Genomic DNA, 19,348 nt, shown 5'->3' on the forward strand with positions numbered 1-19,348 from the left:
AATTGCAAGAGCAGTGGATTCCAGGTGGCCGTGATCCAGACTGCACAGGTTTTCACAGATCAAAACCCAAATTAAGAACTGCACTGCAGACACTACAAACCTTTAGTATATCACATAGAGCATGTCTCAGGCTGCTGTACTCCCGATCAGCTCAACTGTCAGAGCTGCCCTCAAACACTAGCTCACCAATGCCTCACATTTCAACAACTCACTCAGGCATGAATAACTTCTGAGGCCTGGCAGAGGGCAGGAACAGCTCCAGTTTTCTGGCATAGGCCAACACAGCCAGGTTTTGTGATTACCCTAATTTTTCAAAACACTACAGCCACTTGGAATCACCTCGTATCAAAATAAAACTATTACTGATCTCAAAGAAAGGGTTACATCCTTCTGTTCTAGACAGGGAAAGACTGGAACATCTGAAAAGGCCAGCATCAAGTCAGTAATAAAATGCAAAGTTTGATATCATGTGGCATTTAGGTTTCATTTAAGCTTTCTGAGGCCTTTTCTGGGGCAGGTAGGAACTTTCCTTCCATATATAAACAATTAGTCTACTGTTAGGGCTTAGTTTTGAATCTAATATCCATATAGGTCATTATCATTTAATATATGTGTTACAGTAGCCCCTTGATTATTGTACAACTTTAAACACAAGACATAGTCCCTACTTCATATCATTTGTAAGGAAATGGTGAACGTGGTTTAGATCCTAAAAATAAAAAAGAGAAAAATGGTTATCCGCTCATGAATGACAAATTCTTTAGTGCATTCATTCTAGTCTGAAACCCTTTGTCTTTTTAAAGCATACCATGTAGTTCCCAAATTCAGAGCAATTACCTTCCCCCTCCTATCCTCCTAGTATCATGTTGCAAAATAAACAGTACTGTATTAATTGGAACCTGATGGATTTTTTTCAAATGGTAATGCAGTATCTTTTTTCTTTAAGTGTGGTAAAACCCTCTAAAAGATGCATTTCAGCATCAACATAATTAGGGAATACACTACATACATTAAATAGAGGTAAGTTGAGTCCAGAGTAATTTGCTTCTTCAGTTCAACTTTAGATGTAGTAGGGGGGGGCGGATCTTTAAGCAATACTGTCTACACTCTGTGCCCTCCTCAGATCAGCCAAGATTCACAGTAAGAAAAGCAACAACGGTGGTTGGAAGAATAACTAAGCAATAGTCATACTTCAGATTGTTCTCTGTAAAAATTCATGGGGTTTGTACAACTGTCCCATGCTGATGTGGTCTATATGTGACATACATGTATACACATGAGCGAGCGATGTCAGTTTTCATCTGCTGGAAGCTTATACCTGTAGCAGTCAGTGCTTTGTTCAACAAGGCTGGGGGACTGCTAATGTAAGTTCTTTCTTCATTCAGCAATTAACCAGATTGCTGCTGTGTCTGTGTTTGATTTAATTTTACAATCCTCAGACAGTTTAAAGAGCTGCTGTCTGAAGCACCTGCTTCTGAAATATTCATGGGTATTTTTTGCTTTCCGTTTTTTATACATTTCCATTCTCTTTTGCAGTACCATGGTTCTCCATGCTCCTGATTTTCTTACGTTTTCCTTCAGAGGCAAAAGTTACAGTGATCGTGACGCGGTTTGGGCACAGCCACAAATAGTCTGTTTGTCCTTCCTCTCTATGTCTCATAGTTAGAAAAGCGTCATTGTGCACACAGTTCTGTTGATTTCAGTGGATGAATCCAGTTCATCCATCATGTTAGGCAGTCAAAAAACCCAACAAAAAACTCAAACAAAAGAAATTGTCTAAATCCCAAACAGGCATCTTTGGAATCAGTAGTGCAAAATGTTTGCGGATTTCTTTTCCTTGACCTACTGCAATAATCTTCAAGTCTTTCCTAAAATAGTGGATCTGTAAATTTAAAACATAAGAACAATGAAAAAAAGGCAAATATAAAAGTGGGTTGTTTTTTTTTAAATCACTCTCTTTAGATTCTCACTTACACCAAACCGTTATACGTCTCTTATAAGAGATGTAAACTGTAGGAAGATCCAGTTAACCTAGGACATTTTTCATCTACACCAGGCCTCTTTTGCATGGGTACAGCACTGTATAAATGCACAAACGGAGGGTATTCTTTAAATGGTGGATAATTTGAGATTACGATTAGCTTTTATCAGTGCAGCCTCCGCTCTGTAGATTGGTCTTAAAGGGAAAAGACCTCCATCAAAGGTCACATTTGAAATGCCAGCACTTTACAAGCTTTGACTATCAGTGCAGCATTTTGGGGGTATTTCAGAAATGAGCTGTTAAAACGAGTGGTTACCTTAAGGATTTCCACCTGTCTTTTTCTGTCTGGTTTTCTGGACTTTCACTTTCATAGGAAGCCAGATACAAACCTGGAAAAGGTAAATATGTGTTATTCCAACAGCAACAGTAACCCCCTATCTCTCTGCATTCTTGTATGTCCTACATTGTACAACACAGCAAGAGAAACTTTAAAACTTCATGGTCCAGCAGGTAGCTGGTAATCAGTAGGACACTGATGTTTAGCTCACATGGCTACCTTTGGAAAGCTGTTAGGTGAATTTCAATGGAACAGTAAAGGAGCCCAGCGTTAAAGTATGTTAGCATGACCTTCTTATAACAATATTAAACAGTTAAATGGTCTCTGGTTTTGCATATAGAGATCTGGGCCTATTTACTCTATCACAGCACTGCTACCAAAGTGTTATATGAACATTAAAAAAGAGAGACAGCGAGAGCTGACACAAATAAACTTTTTAAAATTAAGGATACCTCCCTCACTTAACACAACTTTATCTTCCTCAATCTTTTGAAAGCTTGCGGGGACATGGTATCTTAAATGAATACAAAACACCCTCAAGGTAAGGATGAGTTACAGAAACCAGAGAAGGAACACAGCTGAAGAAAATAAACAAGTCTTTTTTTTTTTTCTGCAAAACTTTGCATTGTAGGATGCATTTTATGATGCCAAAATGTGTCTAGGCTGTAGAGTCTCCTCTGCAAAAGCTGACAATGCATTAATATCTCACTGTCTTCACAGAATTTTTTTAAAGTAGGCTGTGATTTGCATTCACACACATTTCCTCATTTGACTGTTTAGTGATGCTTTATTCTTTAATGCTTGAACCATTTCAGTATTCAAGTCTGTGCTACAATTCAATTGCATTTTAATATTCAAGTGTTGGCCCACTATTCCTCCACACTGTGACAAGCATAGTACAGCTGCATTTCACATACCACTGCTGCATCTCTCTAATATATTCTCTCACCGTTTACTCAGGGCAGGTCTTTCTGCTCTGCACTTCCCCTGGGTAACAGGGGAGGCCTGCTGTGGCTTCTGCAAAGGGCATCTCATGAAAGCAGTATGGATATAGGGAAGGGCACGAGAGAGAAAATCTGCAAACAATTAGTGAGTTGAGGTCACCCTTTTTTGGCCCAGTAGCATGAAAACTGTACTTTTAAACACCACTTCTGAGATACCCCTGACTTTCACTTTCTGTCCCTTTGGAGCCTAAAACTAGAACAAATGCCTCCATCCTATCTCCTTTCGACACGTATTACTTTAATCACATTATTATTCTATTTTGGCAGTCATTCTTCTTAGGATTTAGGCAGGGTTTTTGAAGCAGTATTTTGTGTTCTGAAGTAGTCTGTGAAATAAAAACTGTCTGGTCTGCTTAACTTGGATTAGTACAGAAAACTGCCTATAGAATCAAGAAAAAATAAACCCAACACCAGTATAGCTTATGGAAATATAGCTATAGACAATTCTGTGCGTGACAATGTACCAAGAGGCAACTGACATGAACGAATATGAAATGACACAGTCTGACATGCTGGATACCAAATTGAAGAGGACACTAAGTATAAAAAGACAATCAGAGAAATTATTTCAGAACAGGGCTTTCATAGCTACAGCTTAAATTAATTGCTAGAGAAGATTTTTCTTAAAAATTCTTTTTTGTAGATAACATATTTCTTTGCTGTAGTGGAGGAGGTCAGCTGGACTACCATCACCCTGGGCTGTGTTCACTGAAGAGATGACAGTGTTGGTTTGCAGAAGAGATTAGGTCTGGCTCCATCAATCACAGAATGAGTGGCTAAGGGACAGCTGACATTCATAGCAGTCCACGACATGGTTGTGTGGCCTCTTTTCTTGGTTACAAAAATAGGGCCACAATGGCAACTTCCTAGACAGTGCCTTATAGAGAAGCTATGGACAAAAGAAAAGCACTCAGGCAGCAGCTTCAAGAGCTAGAAGGTTACATTTGCAAAAACACGTTGATAGGCTGGGGATAAACAAGCTGCATGACAGGAAAGCTAGGAAAGAACTGGGACTGGTCAGTGAGAGAGATCACCAAAGCATGGAGCAGGGTGTTAATTAGTAGTGATGAAGAAACATATTTTCAGTGCTTAGAGACTGTACAGAGTCTTACCATCTTCAGTAAAAATGGGAGCAGTATGCAAGTAGTGGATGATGTTAGGGTCTTGTTCAAAGGGACATTCCACTTGCTTCCATGTTATAAATTCTCCTACTTGCTTAGCCAGTTCCAGAAATTTCTGTAAACATAAAACCATTCCACTCAGCCGCAGTAAGATTATCTCACTAAAACAACCACATCCAAGCAGAAGACTGGGATCCAGGATCCCTCGTGCCAACTACAAGGATATTAGGAGAAAAGAGCCTTGTATGTTTTAGATGGGTACATTTTCACAGTTCATTTACAGGGGAAAGCGAGAGGAAAGGGTGTGCTATGTTCCTTCTTACAAGCCAACTCCGTTTGTACTTAAATGAAAATGTATCCATGAACGAAGTTACGGGTTACACGTATGTACTTAAGAATAGAGGACATAAACTTTGATGGAACAGGAGGGAGCAGAATTAGATATAAATTACATCAAGTGGAATGACTCCAATGCCTCACAGCTCTTGAGGTCTTATAACAGTTCTGATATAATTTAAGGCAATGCCAGGCTCAGTATTGTATGCATTACTCACTATCTCACAATGCCAGTAACGGAAGGAGAAATTTAATGCAACCAAAGTGATTTTGAAGAAATTATTTACAAAGAATTTGAGAGCTCAAGAACTATTTTCTCATCAACACTGGGCAGTTCTTTCAGAAGCACCCCATCTCTGCCCCTCCACCGGCGTACAAGAACATAGCCACCGCAATGCACAGCACAATGCAGAACACCCGAGTGCCTGCACACTGCCACTACCAACAAGTTGTACTAGTGTAAAACCATCCGCTCCAGCACAGAACTGGGATTACTCAGGATATGTGACTACTACTACCTAGTGCCAGGGCTGTGGGGGAATATAAATCCTTCTGCTGCATTTAATAGAAATTCTTTTGTGTAAAACCTACAGGCAGGAGATAACACATTCAAATCCTTATATCAGCGGCATGACATTTACCTCATGGACACAGTGACTGTGTACTCTATTTGTAATTCTGCTTGTGTTCTAATTTTTCTCTAATGACCACAAGTAATTTATGTCCTACTTTGCCAAACCTCTTTATTAAAAATGAGAAAGTGCTAAAAAGGCAGATAAAATAAAGTGTAAAGCATTTTATACTGACTTGTTTCTCTGTGTGTGTGTGTGTGTGTGTGTATAGGAAAAATAGTTTTCCATGTTTTCTGATGAAGTCATCTTCCCCTCCAAGCCATAAGTATAATCATTTATACTACTGACGCTGTATTTCTAGCAGCCAACTGACATCAAGCAAGTTAGGATGATCTGCTTGTAATGTTTAAATAAGATATACATATTAATTCTTTTAAAAAACATTCTGGGATTAGTTTAACCTTCACAGTCACTTGAGATCGTCCCTTCTGGCATATTCAGTCTTTGTTGGTCTGCACTGAAATTGCAGGCAAATGGTCTCAGATAGTGCTATCAGAATGGGATAGATAAAAACATTTTTCAGATCTTACTTCAAAGTTGACGTGTCCATTTGGAAGGCGATTAGCACATCCTTCATTCAAAAAATAAATGTCTTTGATCAACAGGCTGAAGAAGGGGATCACAATCTGTGAAGAGAAATGACATAACTATTATCTTTCCAGTTCAGTATTTTCTCTGGATGAAAGAAGAACCCAATCAGGAGAGAGGAGAAAAAAGAAATATTAACTTTTCAGTGTGCTGTGCACTTAAAAAGCAGTACAGTGACAGGCAAGCGTAAGGGCAGAAGGGTATAGAGACACCTTCAGCCATCAGGAGGATATACGCTGAAATGAATACGAACTGAACACAGTGTTCACTGAGCAGAATAACATGACTAAGAAAATGATAATAACCCAGTTTATTATCAACAGCATCACTGTTTGATGACAAGATCAAACAGCAAAGAGCAAAATAAAATTGCAGAACTCTTCCTTTCTCTGTTGGGTTTTTATAAGCAAGGATTTTGAATACACACATTTAAAGACAGCTGGGAACCAAAGAACCAGCATTGCCCTTAACAAGGAAAGACAGAATAAAATTTGATGACCAAGGACTTGTCTACAAACAGTTAATCAAGAGCTGTTTCATTTTCAACAGCTCCATGCATGGCTGCCTCTTGAGGCATGTAATTTCCTTCCTGGTGCCTGATTAGTACAACCTGCTTCTCCAAATTAACCTGCAGACAGTAGAACTGAAAATATTAAGTTAGTTGACAGGAAACTGCCAGCAGTAGCCAGAGAGATCATTGTAGCACTCAAAATAAGCCCTGGGCATCATCCAGGGCAAAATGGCATATAGCAGTGATCCAAGCCTTCTCTCTAACCCATCAGATTCAGGTCATAATTTGCTATAGAAAAAGTCTACTTCTAGGTAACACTCTTGAAATTAATGGAATTACAGCAGGGATAAATTTGATGCCAGATGTTCTACGGCAGAAAGCAGCAACGGCGCTCCTGAAGCGCATCCCCAGCACTTCATCAGAGACCCAGAGTGCAGCAGACTCCCTCTGGGTCCTCTTGTCTCACAAGTCAAGGGAAAAGAAAGATAACACAAAGGACCAGTCCATGACAAAGCTGACCCTCAGGGCTCTGGGATTTGATACTCAAATCTGAGTCTACCCACCTCCCAGCAGTGGCACTGTGATAGAAGGCGGCCACTTGGAGGGTTTGAGCTATAAGGTCAGCAGCCACCTCTATGAGCATTTTCCTGTGGCAGCAACACCTGTCTTTTAAACCACTTAAGTATAAACTTAATCACCATGAACTTAAAGGAAAGCACGGCAGAGTGTCTAAATGTTTCCACTGTTCTATTTGTAAATTAACTGAACTGTAGCTTGTTAAGTGTGCACCAAAGTTAAAGTGCCTTCACAGCATGCAAGACCAGCCAAGGGAGCAATCCTTTAGTTAAGTATTTAATGTCGTACTGTTATTCCATCTCATGCTGTACATCAGCTGTAACGGGATACGAAATGGACCTAGAACAGGCTTGGCAGCTGTTATTTTCCAGTCTATAGCCTTCACGTTGCAACAGTGAGAGCAAGTCATAGATGCGAAAACGCTTATTGCGGAAAGGAGTCTACAAGCCACTACCAACTCTTGCTGTGAAAATGGAAGCCAATTTCTGTTTCAGCTAAAATACCACATGCAGTAAACTGCTAAAGATCTGCATCTCTGCTGGCTTTTTTATGGGACAGCCATAGATAAACTCTGTAATGTCAGTGCAATAGCCATAAAAAAGCCTGGACTGACACTCCAAGAGCCACTGGCATTATCCTCATACATCCCACTGATATAATATAGGAATGGAAACAAAGGACAGTCTAACGCCCCAAAATCCTGAGCCCTGCTATCAGGGTGAGGTGGAGCAATTTCTAGGCAAACTGAGATAAGTGTGTTTCAGGATTCATTTTTATATCATCCCAACTAGATCCATCAACCTGAGGTAAAGCATACAATTCAGTTTGTGTGGTTGGTTTTCTACCAAAAATGATGATAACTCTGTAACCAGTGTGGTCTTATAAGGTGGAACGATACAGACAGCTGGAGCCAGACACTGAGCCCCAGCTAGAAATTACTGCCAGGTTCTGTCTACATATTTTTTGCAGGCAGATGTGAGCTTGTTCTGCCCTGCTCCACACTGCCTGGGAGCTAGGTCACCATCATTAGTGGTACTAAACATAAACGAAAAGCCTTGCTGAGAGGGAAGGTATATGAATGTGGGCTCAATGCCATGTTAATACAGCTACAAAGCCACCAGTCAGCTCAGAGCGTGGGTAGAGCTTGTTCTCATCTGCATCCAAAAGGCGTCAAAGACGTACCCTAGGATACCAATTCTCTACACATTTTCTGTCTTTGGGTCACCATTTATTTCCCCAGTAAAAATTTGCTACCCTGTATGTTTTGTTTTCCAAATTTCTGTAGGAAAAGCAACAAAAGTGGATATAGCTACACTTGTAACGTTGGCTTCAATCCAGGCCCTTTGCTAGCATAAAATCTGGGTTAGTGCCAGAAACTCATATTTCACTCCCTTTTGATTCCCCCCCTGTGCCATCCAACCCACCCACATGCTGAAGGACAATTGCCTCCTGCAGAAAGAAGGAAGCTAATGAGATCAGACATGTTCTTCCTCCATAGTATCAGATGGCAACTACACACAGTACCGCACTGTACATACTCCCAACATTTCAAAGCCAGAGAAATGTCATTAGCACAATGCAGGGTTTCCCAGTGGAATGACTTAATTCTGGAGATGGCACAGGTCAGCTGACTGCATAGATGAAGCCAGACTTAGTGCCTAACAAGTATACCCCTCTGAATTCTGCATGAAACATCAGCCCTTCTTCATTACCAGTTCTCTCACCCTGCACTTTGCCAGGTTTACTTCTGCCGCTGTGGTGCACCTCTCAACTTTGAGAGCTGCCTTGCCGTGCCTTTTTAAAAGCCTGCTCCTGAACAAGCGACGAGTAGTTAAAACTACATCGTTTACACACTGAGAGAAGGGCTGGATTAGAACAGTGAGGACTGAGGTCAGGGGATCCTCCATGGGTATACCGAGATCCTTCTCCTACAACCTGTGCTGCAGTCTCGCATGAGCACCCTGAGGATGAGGATGGAGCGGGTGATGAAATCAGGCAGTGCTCTTTGTGCCAGAAGGCCGGCGTCACATGGAGGATTTGGGTGAGATGTGTGCACAGAGTAGGAGGAGGGAGGGTGCCCCAGGTCACTGGCTCACCCTGTCTCCCTCTGAGGATATCATTTAGCCCCCGAGCTGTGCTTCTGTTCAAGTGCTGTTCAAAACTCAGCAGCCAAGACACCAGCCCTGAGGAGAGAATAAAGTAACGTTTCTGGTGAGGCTGCCAGTTAAATATTAGCTCCTCTGAGCCCACGGGCAGTTTTTCTTCCTGCGAGACACAACCCACTGCTTAGTCTGTTGGTCTGCAACGAGCGGTCCCTCCAGAGCACCTTCCTTCTCAAGCAGATGGACTGAGGCCTGAAGCCTCCATCTGTGCTTCTGCGGTGGCCACTTGTCAAGAAGAGGGGTGGAGGGGATTGGGATATCAAACCCTTGTAAGCACAATTCAATTTGAAGATAAAAATTTTCTTCAGAGTGAGCTCGGCCACAAGTTTGCCAAGAAACAACATAACATTTTCTATCAAAAAAGTGATCGTGTGCTTTCAATTCTATTCAAACTCATTAAAATAAGTATCTGATAATCTTGCTTATAAAAAGCAACAAAATTCCTTAATTCCTACAGCAAGAATTACATGATCTGCTGTATCTGACACTGTAAAATACTCAGTGTGAGGAGCTACCAAATCATATGCTTGAGCATTTTCCTGAACTAATGTTATCTACACAAGGGAAACAAAATATGGGCTTTTTCTTATGTAAAATAGATTCCTTTCAATCTAATAACCTCTCTGCCCTCAGTCTTAACCAGCTAGGGGTAGAGATATGACAGAGATTGCTAACTTCCACAGGAAATTAAGTCAAACAATAAAGCAACTGGTTTGAATATATATGATGGTTGCAGAAGAACTAAACTGCAGAAGCATCTCAGACTGACAGGTCCTTGCTGCGGTATGTGAGAGGTAAAAGGATTTCTCTGCCAGTCACAAACATCCAAGGCCGTCGTCTCTTCTTTGGACAGAGAATTGCTTTTCAGAACAACTCAGCATACTCCCAGTGCACCTGAGTCAGCTTGCGACCAGATGCTGATCCCATTTCACTGTAAATGCTGTGAGATTCCATTAGCTTCAGCAGATTTACATCAAATTTACAGCAATGTGAGATTAGCATCTGGCCTGGCTCCACTAGTGAATGAATACTAAGTTCCATATTATGTTTGTTCATGCAGTATCTACTTTACCTTAGCCATGCAGAGATTACCCATTTATGACTATGAGCAATCGCGACGTTAAAAACAAACCCGCTTTCATAAAACAAAAAAGGAGAATTGAATGGAGAAATAAGAAAATAAACAAGAAACACACTGGGGCACAAAACAGGAGGATCCTGCACTAACCTCTCGTCAATCTGATTTTTGCAGCATCAGTGACATCTCAGAAAGCTATGCATCTGCCACGAACACTGATAAAACACTTCAATTCTTGCTCACAGAGATGGCAGCAACAACCAAACAAAATGAAAATTCATGAGGACAGAATTTCACCCCAAATTTGCTGCAATGGATTCAGACCAGACTCCTTTGCAGGACTTGCGATAAGCCATCTCTCCCTAATGTCAATGGAGAACCACCTCATCGCTGAGTGCCGTGCCCTTTGCTCTCTCTCTCAATAGGGGATTGTCTGCATAGAGGCCCGGCTGGCACAGCTGTAACGAAAGCCCAGTTCCACCTGGACCTGCCAGGCTAATGCTCCATACCAAAATAAAAGTCATTTTAGTCTGGAATACCTGTTCCATCAGATTTATTAATCTAAACAATGTGATTCTTCCAGGGATATAAAGATGCTTGCAACAAAGTCCTCCATGCTGTGTGTCCTGCCCTCTCTAGCTCCCCACTGTCTGAGAGCAAGTCCACAAAAGCCCCGTGATCCATTTCAGACTCCTTTCAGCCACAGATTTACATTTGCAATTGCATTTAGCAGTGCACGAGCCGTGCATTGGTGACCCATGGAAAGGAGGAGAGCATTTGCATCAAGTCTTTGAGCCACTGACTCTCAGCAGCAATGCATACCATCCATTTGGAGATAAATGAGACGTGGTCACACCTACCTTCTCCCTGTTGCTGTGTGCGGTGAGTGATCTGTGAGCAGCCCCCCGCAATGCTGTTCTGTAGTTATAGAAGTTACCAGTAGGGTCCATCTGGTGCTAGACACACACAAGATGACACGTTGGTTAGAAAGCAACCTGGGTCCTCTGAAGACAACTTTACCCGCAGTTGTAGCAAACCCTGAACAGAGCCTAGCCTACATCTTCAAAAATCCAGTAACATCAAAATGTTACGTTTCTAGTAACAGCTTACTGAGCTTTTATGTGAAGAATAAGGATGCACATTTTATATATGCCAAATCCTGGTATCCTCAATACCAAAAACAACCTTGGGCCTTGTTCACTCAACATCCAAGGTATAGCTTGGGAGCTTTGCACTCAGCATTGTGTCTGTGGCCAGACAAAACTGGCATCGGTGGAAGCACTATGGCTTGCATATAGGCTCATATTTTTGGTTTTTTTCCTCCTCCTATTTATTTGAGTGCTCTGATTCCCCCCTACGTATCAGCAGCTTCACACCTTCCTCACTACACCTGGGAAATTTCAGCCAGAATCTGGCCCTCTGCCTGTGAAACATGTCTAGAAACATCTCATACCTGGATAAAAATGTGAACATTCACAAACAAAAAATATCCAGAATATAATTCAAGCAGTGTATCAGCACTTTTTTTTTTTTTTTTTACCTCAAGAATGAAAAATTTGGCTGTTTTCACTTTTGACCATGTCTTCTTTAGCCTGGAAACTGGACTCATGTTCATTCCAGCTATGAGTGACAAAGAAGAAAAGAAAGCCATGGATGAGAGTCAGGTTTCTCCTCATCCGTGACAGCTGATGGAGAGACCTGGCTAGAAGCTGTACTTACAAATGATTGCCATCAGCGAATTAAAATTCCCTATGTTAAAGCACTCTCGGGCAACGTCAATGAAGAATTCGATGACTTGTGCTCGCTGTTTCTTTTTTGCAGGCTGCAAATTAAAATAAACAAATATCTGGAATAAGCATATGCAGAATTGGAGGGTGTCTTAGGCATTTGTTACACACATAGCAGGGGTCCATGCACAGCTTGGGTCATCTGCTGTCAGTCACTGGCCCTAACTCTGTTCCAGCAATCCAGTGGATGCTGGTGACTGGCAGTCTCTAAAATCAAAGCTTTCATTGCAGTGACACAGATGAAATTCACAGCAATTCCCAGGCTTGCCTCAGTTAATGTCTTAGCGCTGGAACAGGCAGCCCAAACAGCCCTGAAGCAATGCCTCAGCTCCCTGCTGGCCTTCCTCAAGTCAGTGGGCACATCAGCACAGCCTTTCCTAAGGGCAGGATTTCACACCCGTGTAACAGCAGCATCTTTGTCCCAGAAAGACTTTGTTTCCCTGCATTAATCCCCTTCCCCTCTTCTGGCCCTTTCAGCAATATGGCCAGGCCAAATGGTAGCTTGCATTTTAAATACACTTTTTAATTGGACTGAAATCACCCTACCTTTTCCAAAGAAGATCTTCAAATGGCAATGCTTTTGAGTCACGGGCTATCTAGGCTGTTTATACTATTACTATTCCTCCCTTCCACACCCTTTTCAAAGGAGAAAACATCATTTCATTTCAATGGGGCCACATTAAACAAACTAAAACCACTACCAAGTTAAAAAACCACTAGTCACAGCTACAGTAACGGGCAGCAGGACAAAGAGCCACACAACGGGAATTCACAAGCACAACAGAGCTTTAGGGTGACAGATAACAAATACTGCTCCACTAGAATCTTTTCCAGCAGAAATCTCACATGATAATTCAAGGCATTTTTTCCTCTCTTTTTCCCTGCAGGGTTCATTATTCCACACTGTGCTCCTACTACATCAAGAGAACTGCATCCCCCGTGTGTTGCCAGCTCTGTTTTGCAATATGTTTGTCATTTATTGGGCCGCTTCTGTGAGTGCAATATCACTAAAACTTACCGTCAGATGCTTAGCTAGGTCGTAAGAAATAAATCCCCAGGTTTGCTTATTAACGTACGATCTCAAACTGGTACTTCAGGCATGTGGTGAAACATGCCACATACTTTTCACTTACCATGCAAATTTCTGTTGCTACAAGATAGCAGAGTCTATTGAACCATTTCACATAGGCCTCAAGGTTACTCGTCTTCTTCTGTTCACTGAAACAAGTCTGGGGAGAAAAAAGCACAGAAAGACATATAACTGTGTTTCAGTTAGCTGCCTGATCTCTACGATAAATACTACACAAAGGTAATTACTTGGCCACATCTCTCTCATGCATATGGAAGACTGTGCATCAAGGGCCCCGTTCAAAAAGTCAGTGGGTAGGTGGGTGGCTGGTAGATGCACAGGGTCTAGCTGAGTGTGTCACACTGCACATTTGCCTGAGCAAGTGTTCACCAGCACAGTCTGCACTGACCCTTCTTCACTGGGATATTAACAGCCGGGGCATTGCAGGATTCAGACTGCAACGATATGCAGAAAAAGTAAGACAAGCACAGTCTTCCACAGCATGCTCAGTTTGAGCCTTTGATTCCAGGACTTCCTTCACTTTAGTAAATGCAATCACCCACAGCCCTTTTCTGGAGGGGAGAGACCGTAATTTAGTGAAGTGAACAAGAGATAAGCAAAAGAAAACACAGTTCTAGTTGCTTCTTTATGGAAAAAAAATATTCCCCTTATTGAATTTTCAGGATAATAGGCTCTCTAGTGACCAGCTCTGTCTTGATGGCTGCTCTTGAACAGGTCACTTACATGCCAGAGATACTTCACTGAGAGGAGCCATTACAAGAAGCTTTTTTTATATGAAACTTAACATAAATTCCCATAGCTGATACAGGCTGTGGGAGCAAATACTTGGCTGAACTCTTCCAGTTCCTTTGACATCAACAGATAATTTGACTTCAGAGGAGTGATAGGGCAGTTCACATAGCCTGAAGATGTTGCTTAGGATTGTAAGAATTCAAGTCCTTTTCCCAGCCCTAAATTCTTAGACTGTCCATCTAGGACACATTGCTCTTTAGAGTTCACGTGATTTATTTGAACATTCATTAACATCCACTAGAGGGTATCAGAGAATACTGATTTTTTGTTTTATTAAGATGGAGCTACCATAAATATGTGCCACTAAGAAGAAAATCACAATGCATAAACACAGATCCATTAATGTCAATGGGATTATCCATATTATGTAAGTTAAACAAGTGACTAAAACCCCTTAAGACATAGGGCTTAACAAGATTCCCAAGGTAATTCAAGGTAAGAAAGCATTCACCTGTGATTCTGTATACAGGCACATTTAGAAACAGAAATCACACTACCATGCTATGGAGCAAGTCTGAACAAGTCTGAAATTCCTAGCCACCTTATGAGTAGACTACATATACAATAAAAATGTATTTTAAAAGTATCTCAAAGGTAAATGTCAGCAAGCAGCATGTAAATATCAAACAAAACAAAGGATACCCAAAGCAGCCCCAGTGTATCCATAGCAGTTGCTTTTCTTGCACTCTGTTGTATTGTTTCTTGTTATAGCAAAAAAGCACAGAAAACCTAGGTTTTGTTCTGAATACGGTATTTCCATCTTGACACTGCTGTCCCGTGCCAGGGCGTAAGAACCACAGCTAATACCACAAAACTTGTGAAAAATGTGCAACAGTTAAAGTTGAAACAGACTGCTTTTTAAAGGTTAAGCTTTATAAATGGCAACAATATTTAGCACCTCCCTAGCATCTTCCATCTGCAACTCAAAGTGCTTGATAAAAATTCATAAGTGAAACCTTTTGAAGGCCTCATGCAAGAAAGATGTTTAATGCGATCTCCAGCTGGAGGGAATTCAGACCAGAGCCAATTCCCTGTGGTTAACAGGGGTGGTCTCCATGGGTCAGGGAATAATTTTGTCACTCCACCTAAGGTTTGTGCTGCTATGTACAATGTTCTGCCAGGTCCCACACAATCCCTCGGCTATACCTTACCCTGGTGCAGAGGCTTTTCTAAATCATTGCTGGGATCTCTGGTCAGCCCAGGGAAAGGGTGGAGAAAAGTTGCAGACTACCTCTGCTTTCATCAGCTTTGCTGACTTGAATCCCAATAATTTCTTAGTGCCATGTCTTGTGTGAAAACGTTATGGCAGTTTTTGCTTTACTAAGTAGATCTTCCTGGGGGGAAGACATTGCCTTGAACTTAAAAGGCAATGCAGTGATGCGTCCCTGCTCTGTGCCTGTTCTTTTCTCTGTTATTATGCACTTCATTGAAGTCACAGAACTGTTACTGGGCAGCACCTCAGTGTTCAGATTTGCACTTGAAGAACATGCATAACTGTCAGATAACTTGTCATAGGCTGTCAAGATGATTTGCTTGGATTTCCCATCCCACCGTTATTTTCAGGCTCTCTGCCTCTCATTCTAATCCTTCCCGTCCACCTTAGCTGATGTTTCCTTATGTTTACTTGGTAACCTCAATTTCTCTTCACATCCTGGTGGCATCCTGTGCTGGCCCTGCGTTTGAAATTCTAGACACAGCTACAGCCATTGTGCGTACACTACTTTATTACTGAACATTTCCTTCTTCCTCTTACCATCCCTTCCTCTCTATGGCTTTATGCAATTTGTTTTCACCCCTGCTGCCTCCCTCCCACTCTTCCAAAATTCACTCAAATTTAGTGCCCTCATTTGATCTCTTTCATTTTACTTCGATACAGATTATGACGACTGTTCATTTTCAGCCGTGTCCCTCATGTTTGCAGCAGGTTGCCAAAATCTCGCTGTGGCTAGTTTGATATTTCATGTTTCTGACACATCTTTGTTACCTTGGGGTTCCTTCCTAAAGGATGTGATCAATGCTCAGAATACTTGAAACACCATCTCTGCCCACTCCCCTCTCCCCGAAACCAACTGCAGAATCTCCATAACTCCAATAAGAGAAGGAAAGAGCCCAATGTTGCACTTTTTATCCATCCATCCATCCATCCATCCATCCATTTTTTCACCATGACAAGCTATTCTGGTGCTCTTTGGGCAGCACTATAAGCAGAGGTCTTCCTGTTATGTTCAGCATCCAATGATGAAATTCTGCCATTGATGTATGATCTCAGTGGGAGCCCATATGCAGTTCTGGGAAAGAATTTTCCACTCTCTTTCTTTTCTGCAGTATGCGAAATCTCTGACTCTCCCTCTCCAGCCAGGAAGTCTCTTTCCTTATTGAGGCACTCACTGAAATGCTGCTTCAAACCCCACTGGAATCAGTGGAAAGACTCCAACTGGCTTCCACGGGCTTTGGCTGAAGCCCTGATCAGGCACTCCATTCCCTGCAGTGCTTTGGGTTAAAAGCTATTGTGTAGAGAGAGAAGAGTATGTTGATTCATGACGCACTGACTCAGTACTGTGGTGTCTGGGCACACACTATGGGCATTACATCACGTCCAGAGTCTTTACGCCTTCAGTGCTGGGAACAGACATTCCCTGGTTGTGTACAGCCGCAAGCCATCTGCCCTGGTCAAAGCAGGTTAGGAGGAACAAGCCAGAAAGCAGAACATCAGGGTGCTGGCCAGTCTCAGGCTAGGACATACTCTCACCAGGAAGGAATGGCAATGACCTGCCAGTGCGAGCTCTACCAACAGGTCCCATCCTTGCTGTGAGAATACAGGTCTCAGTTGGCCCGGCCCTCGTCAACATGTGCCCAGGCCCTGCTCTTACGGATCTCATCACACCAGTTCATCTAGAACAAACAGCGATCGCAGGAGACACTTTGCATGCGGACACATCATACCTTGGTGCCATCCAGAGGGTCTTTATGTACAAATGCCTGCACAAACTCCTCAGGTCCAATGTGACTTAGCCTTTCCTATTAGAGGGGGGGGGGAAGAGAGAGAGGAAGAAATAAGAAAGCACCCCAGAATCTCTTCTGTTTCTCTTGGTTAGACATCCCCATTATCTGTCAGCTCTGAATGGTGTTACTGAACTGGTAGACAGCCAACTAGCACCAGACATTAAAATTCATAAGAACAATTAGAGTTATTTCAGAAAGAAGAAAATGAGAATAAATATGTCTCATTACTGACAAGCCACAGTAAGAGCCCTCTCCACTGCGCAGAGAGAAAGGTGCTGGATGCACAGGGCTCCATCTGGAAGCCAGCAGACCTCAGTTCTGTGCTTGGTGCTGCCGCAGACCTGCTGTGGTCCAGCATTACTCAGTAGCCTTGTTTCCCAGCTGTTAAAATGGCAGTAATGCTGTGACCATAGCAATCCGTTGCTCATCTGCACACAGTGCTCTGACCCCACCTCCCCAACCAGTGAAGCTCAGGTGATGCCCCAAGGCGGTGGGCTCTGTGCCACTGGGGAAGGAAGGCATTGAAGATGCACAGGCTTACATTAAAGGCATTGCTTACACTGTAGAGTGTCCCAGGCATTACCCAAAACAAAAGTAAATAAAGCATCCAGATCTCACTTAGTAAAGAACAGTCCATCTCCACCAGCTCCTGAACAAACCTGGCAGTTCCAGCCACACCACTGACCCTCTTATTAGGCTTTTCAATTCCCTTAAACATGTTCATTAGAAAACAATATTTGTTGTAGGCCACAAAGGTATTTCAGAGGAGATATTTTGGAATTCCTACAGCCCAAACTTAGAACACTCAAGTAACAATAAAATTAGTGGTAGTTTTGCTTAAGTGAAAATTTTATGGCTACTCCTATGCTATTTCTCTTGGCTTCTCACCTTGCCACTGATAACTGTATAGGACTCTTACTAGCAAATAACTGTTATTAAATAAATAGCAAATAATTCTTACTAACAAATAAGCTTCAGACAGTTTCAGTCCGAGGTAGTTGGTGTACTGGATGCAGTAAATGAAAGAGAAGGTAGAGAGCATTGATTACAGTAAAGTGGAATGAAAACCTCTAGCTGCATCAGTTTTAAAAGTGCAGCGGTGCCCCAGTTACAGGGAATCTCCCCTTGGAAGACAGTTGTACTGTGGAGGAAAAGAAAAGCAAGAAAAAGCTCCAGGCAAAAGGACTTCTACTCTGGTTTAAGTTATATAAAGCAAAGAGAGCCAAAGTTGCATGTTCTGAAAACTAACCAAGGTGATCCTAAATTTGGGGTTTCTGAACTATTCCACTTCTTGACAAATAGAATATCAACTACCTTCAGAATTCCCAAGGCTAATTCCATGATATTCACTCCAATCCACAGTCCATTTCATGGTTTGTTTTCCAGCCTTCCTCTCAAGGACGAACAGTGTCTACAGGAGGACAGGCAGCAGGGAATCATTACAGCTTCATGAGATCTGCAGATGGCAGCAATGTTTTATATTCTTCTGTGAACATCCAGGAGGTCTACACAGATGACCTGAACCTGGGAGAAGGGTGTGCAACACAACAGTCTGTCCAACATCTTGGTGCTGCAATTGGAGTGATTACCATCAAAAGCCTGTTTGACGGTGAACTGCAGTCCAAGGAGGGAAACAGCAGGACTTTGTGTGGGTGGCATTTGCGCACTCTTGTATGTCCATGCACAAAGTCTCAAAGGGAAGAATGAAAAACACATCAGACAACTCAGATGCTTTGTGTATCTGTAGGAACGGATTTGAACTGTTAAAATTTCTTCCAAATTAATAAAATGGCTAATGACCAGCCATTTCAATAGTACCGTCAGGCTGTGGGGCTCAGAGCACCTTACAGAAGTGGGAACCCCTTGACCTGCCTGTGACTCTGACTTGCATTTCACAAATAAACAAGCTGAAAAGGTAAAGTGACCCGCCCCAAGATGCACAGGAACACTCTGATATATAGCTTGCTTCCCAAGCATCTCTTAACCTGTCAAACCCTGCCTCCTGCTGCAGTGCTGATACAGCACGGGATGTGCTGCAGCAGTGCAGACATTTTTTGGTTGTGTCTGGAATACTTAGCAGCTGATGGCTTAAAATAATATCTCTGACTGCAGAAGTTGGCAACCATTCCCACTTACCAGCTCCACATGTGTCAGCTGCTGAGCCAGAGTGTAAGGGTCACTGCAGACGCTCAGGATTTCTCTCTGAATTGATGGAGGTTTACTTTTAAAGGCAACCAGCTTATCAGAGACAGCAGCACTGATCTTGACAATCCCTTCTTGCCCATGGCTGACAGTTGCAAGCTTCTGATTCAGGGTTTGCAAAAGCTGATTCATCTTTTTCCAGTAGGCC

At 42.3% G+C, this 19,348-nt stretch overlaps 1 protein-coding gene across 1 annotated transcript in view; it reads right to left on the reverse strand.

Moving 5' to 3' along the window:
• Nucleotides 1–396: 396 nt before the first annotated feature.
• RASGEF1C (RasGEF domain family member 1C) overlaps nt 397–19,348 on the reverse strand; it is a 75,530-nt gene continuing 56,578 nt past the window's right edge. The window contains exons 5-14 of the mRNA XM_072872142.1: nt 19,135–19,347; nt 16,939–17,013; nt 13,247–13,342; nt 12,046–12,148; nt 11,867–11,946; nt 11,187–11,282; nt 5,942–6,037; nt 4,435–4,558; nt 2,298–2,370; nt 397–1,882 (exon numbers count right to left, since the gene is read on the reverse strand). Coding sequence (XP_072728243.1) covers nt 1,858–1,882; nt 2,298–2,370; nt 4,435–4,558; nt 5,942–6,037; nt 11,187–11,282; nt 11,867–11,946; nt 12,046–12,148; nt 13,247–13,342; nt 16,939–17,013; nt 19,135–19,347 — 981 coding nt within the window. The 3' untranslated portion in view covers nt 397–1,857. The remainder of the gene's footprint in view (nt 1,883–2,297; nt 2,371–4,434; nt 4,559–5,941; nt 6,038–11,186; nt 11,283–11,866; nt 11,947–12,045; nt 12,149–13,246; nt 13,343–16,938; nt 17,014–19,134; nt 19,348) is intronic.

This window comes from Ciconia boyciana, chromosome 9, assembly GCF_034638445.1.
Source record: "Ciconia boyciana chromosome 9, ASM3463844v1, whole genome shotgun sequence".
Classification (NCBI taxonomy): Eukaryota; Metazoa; Chordata; class Aves; order Ciconiiformes; family Ciconiidae; genus Ciconia; species Ciconia boyciana.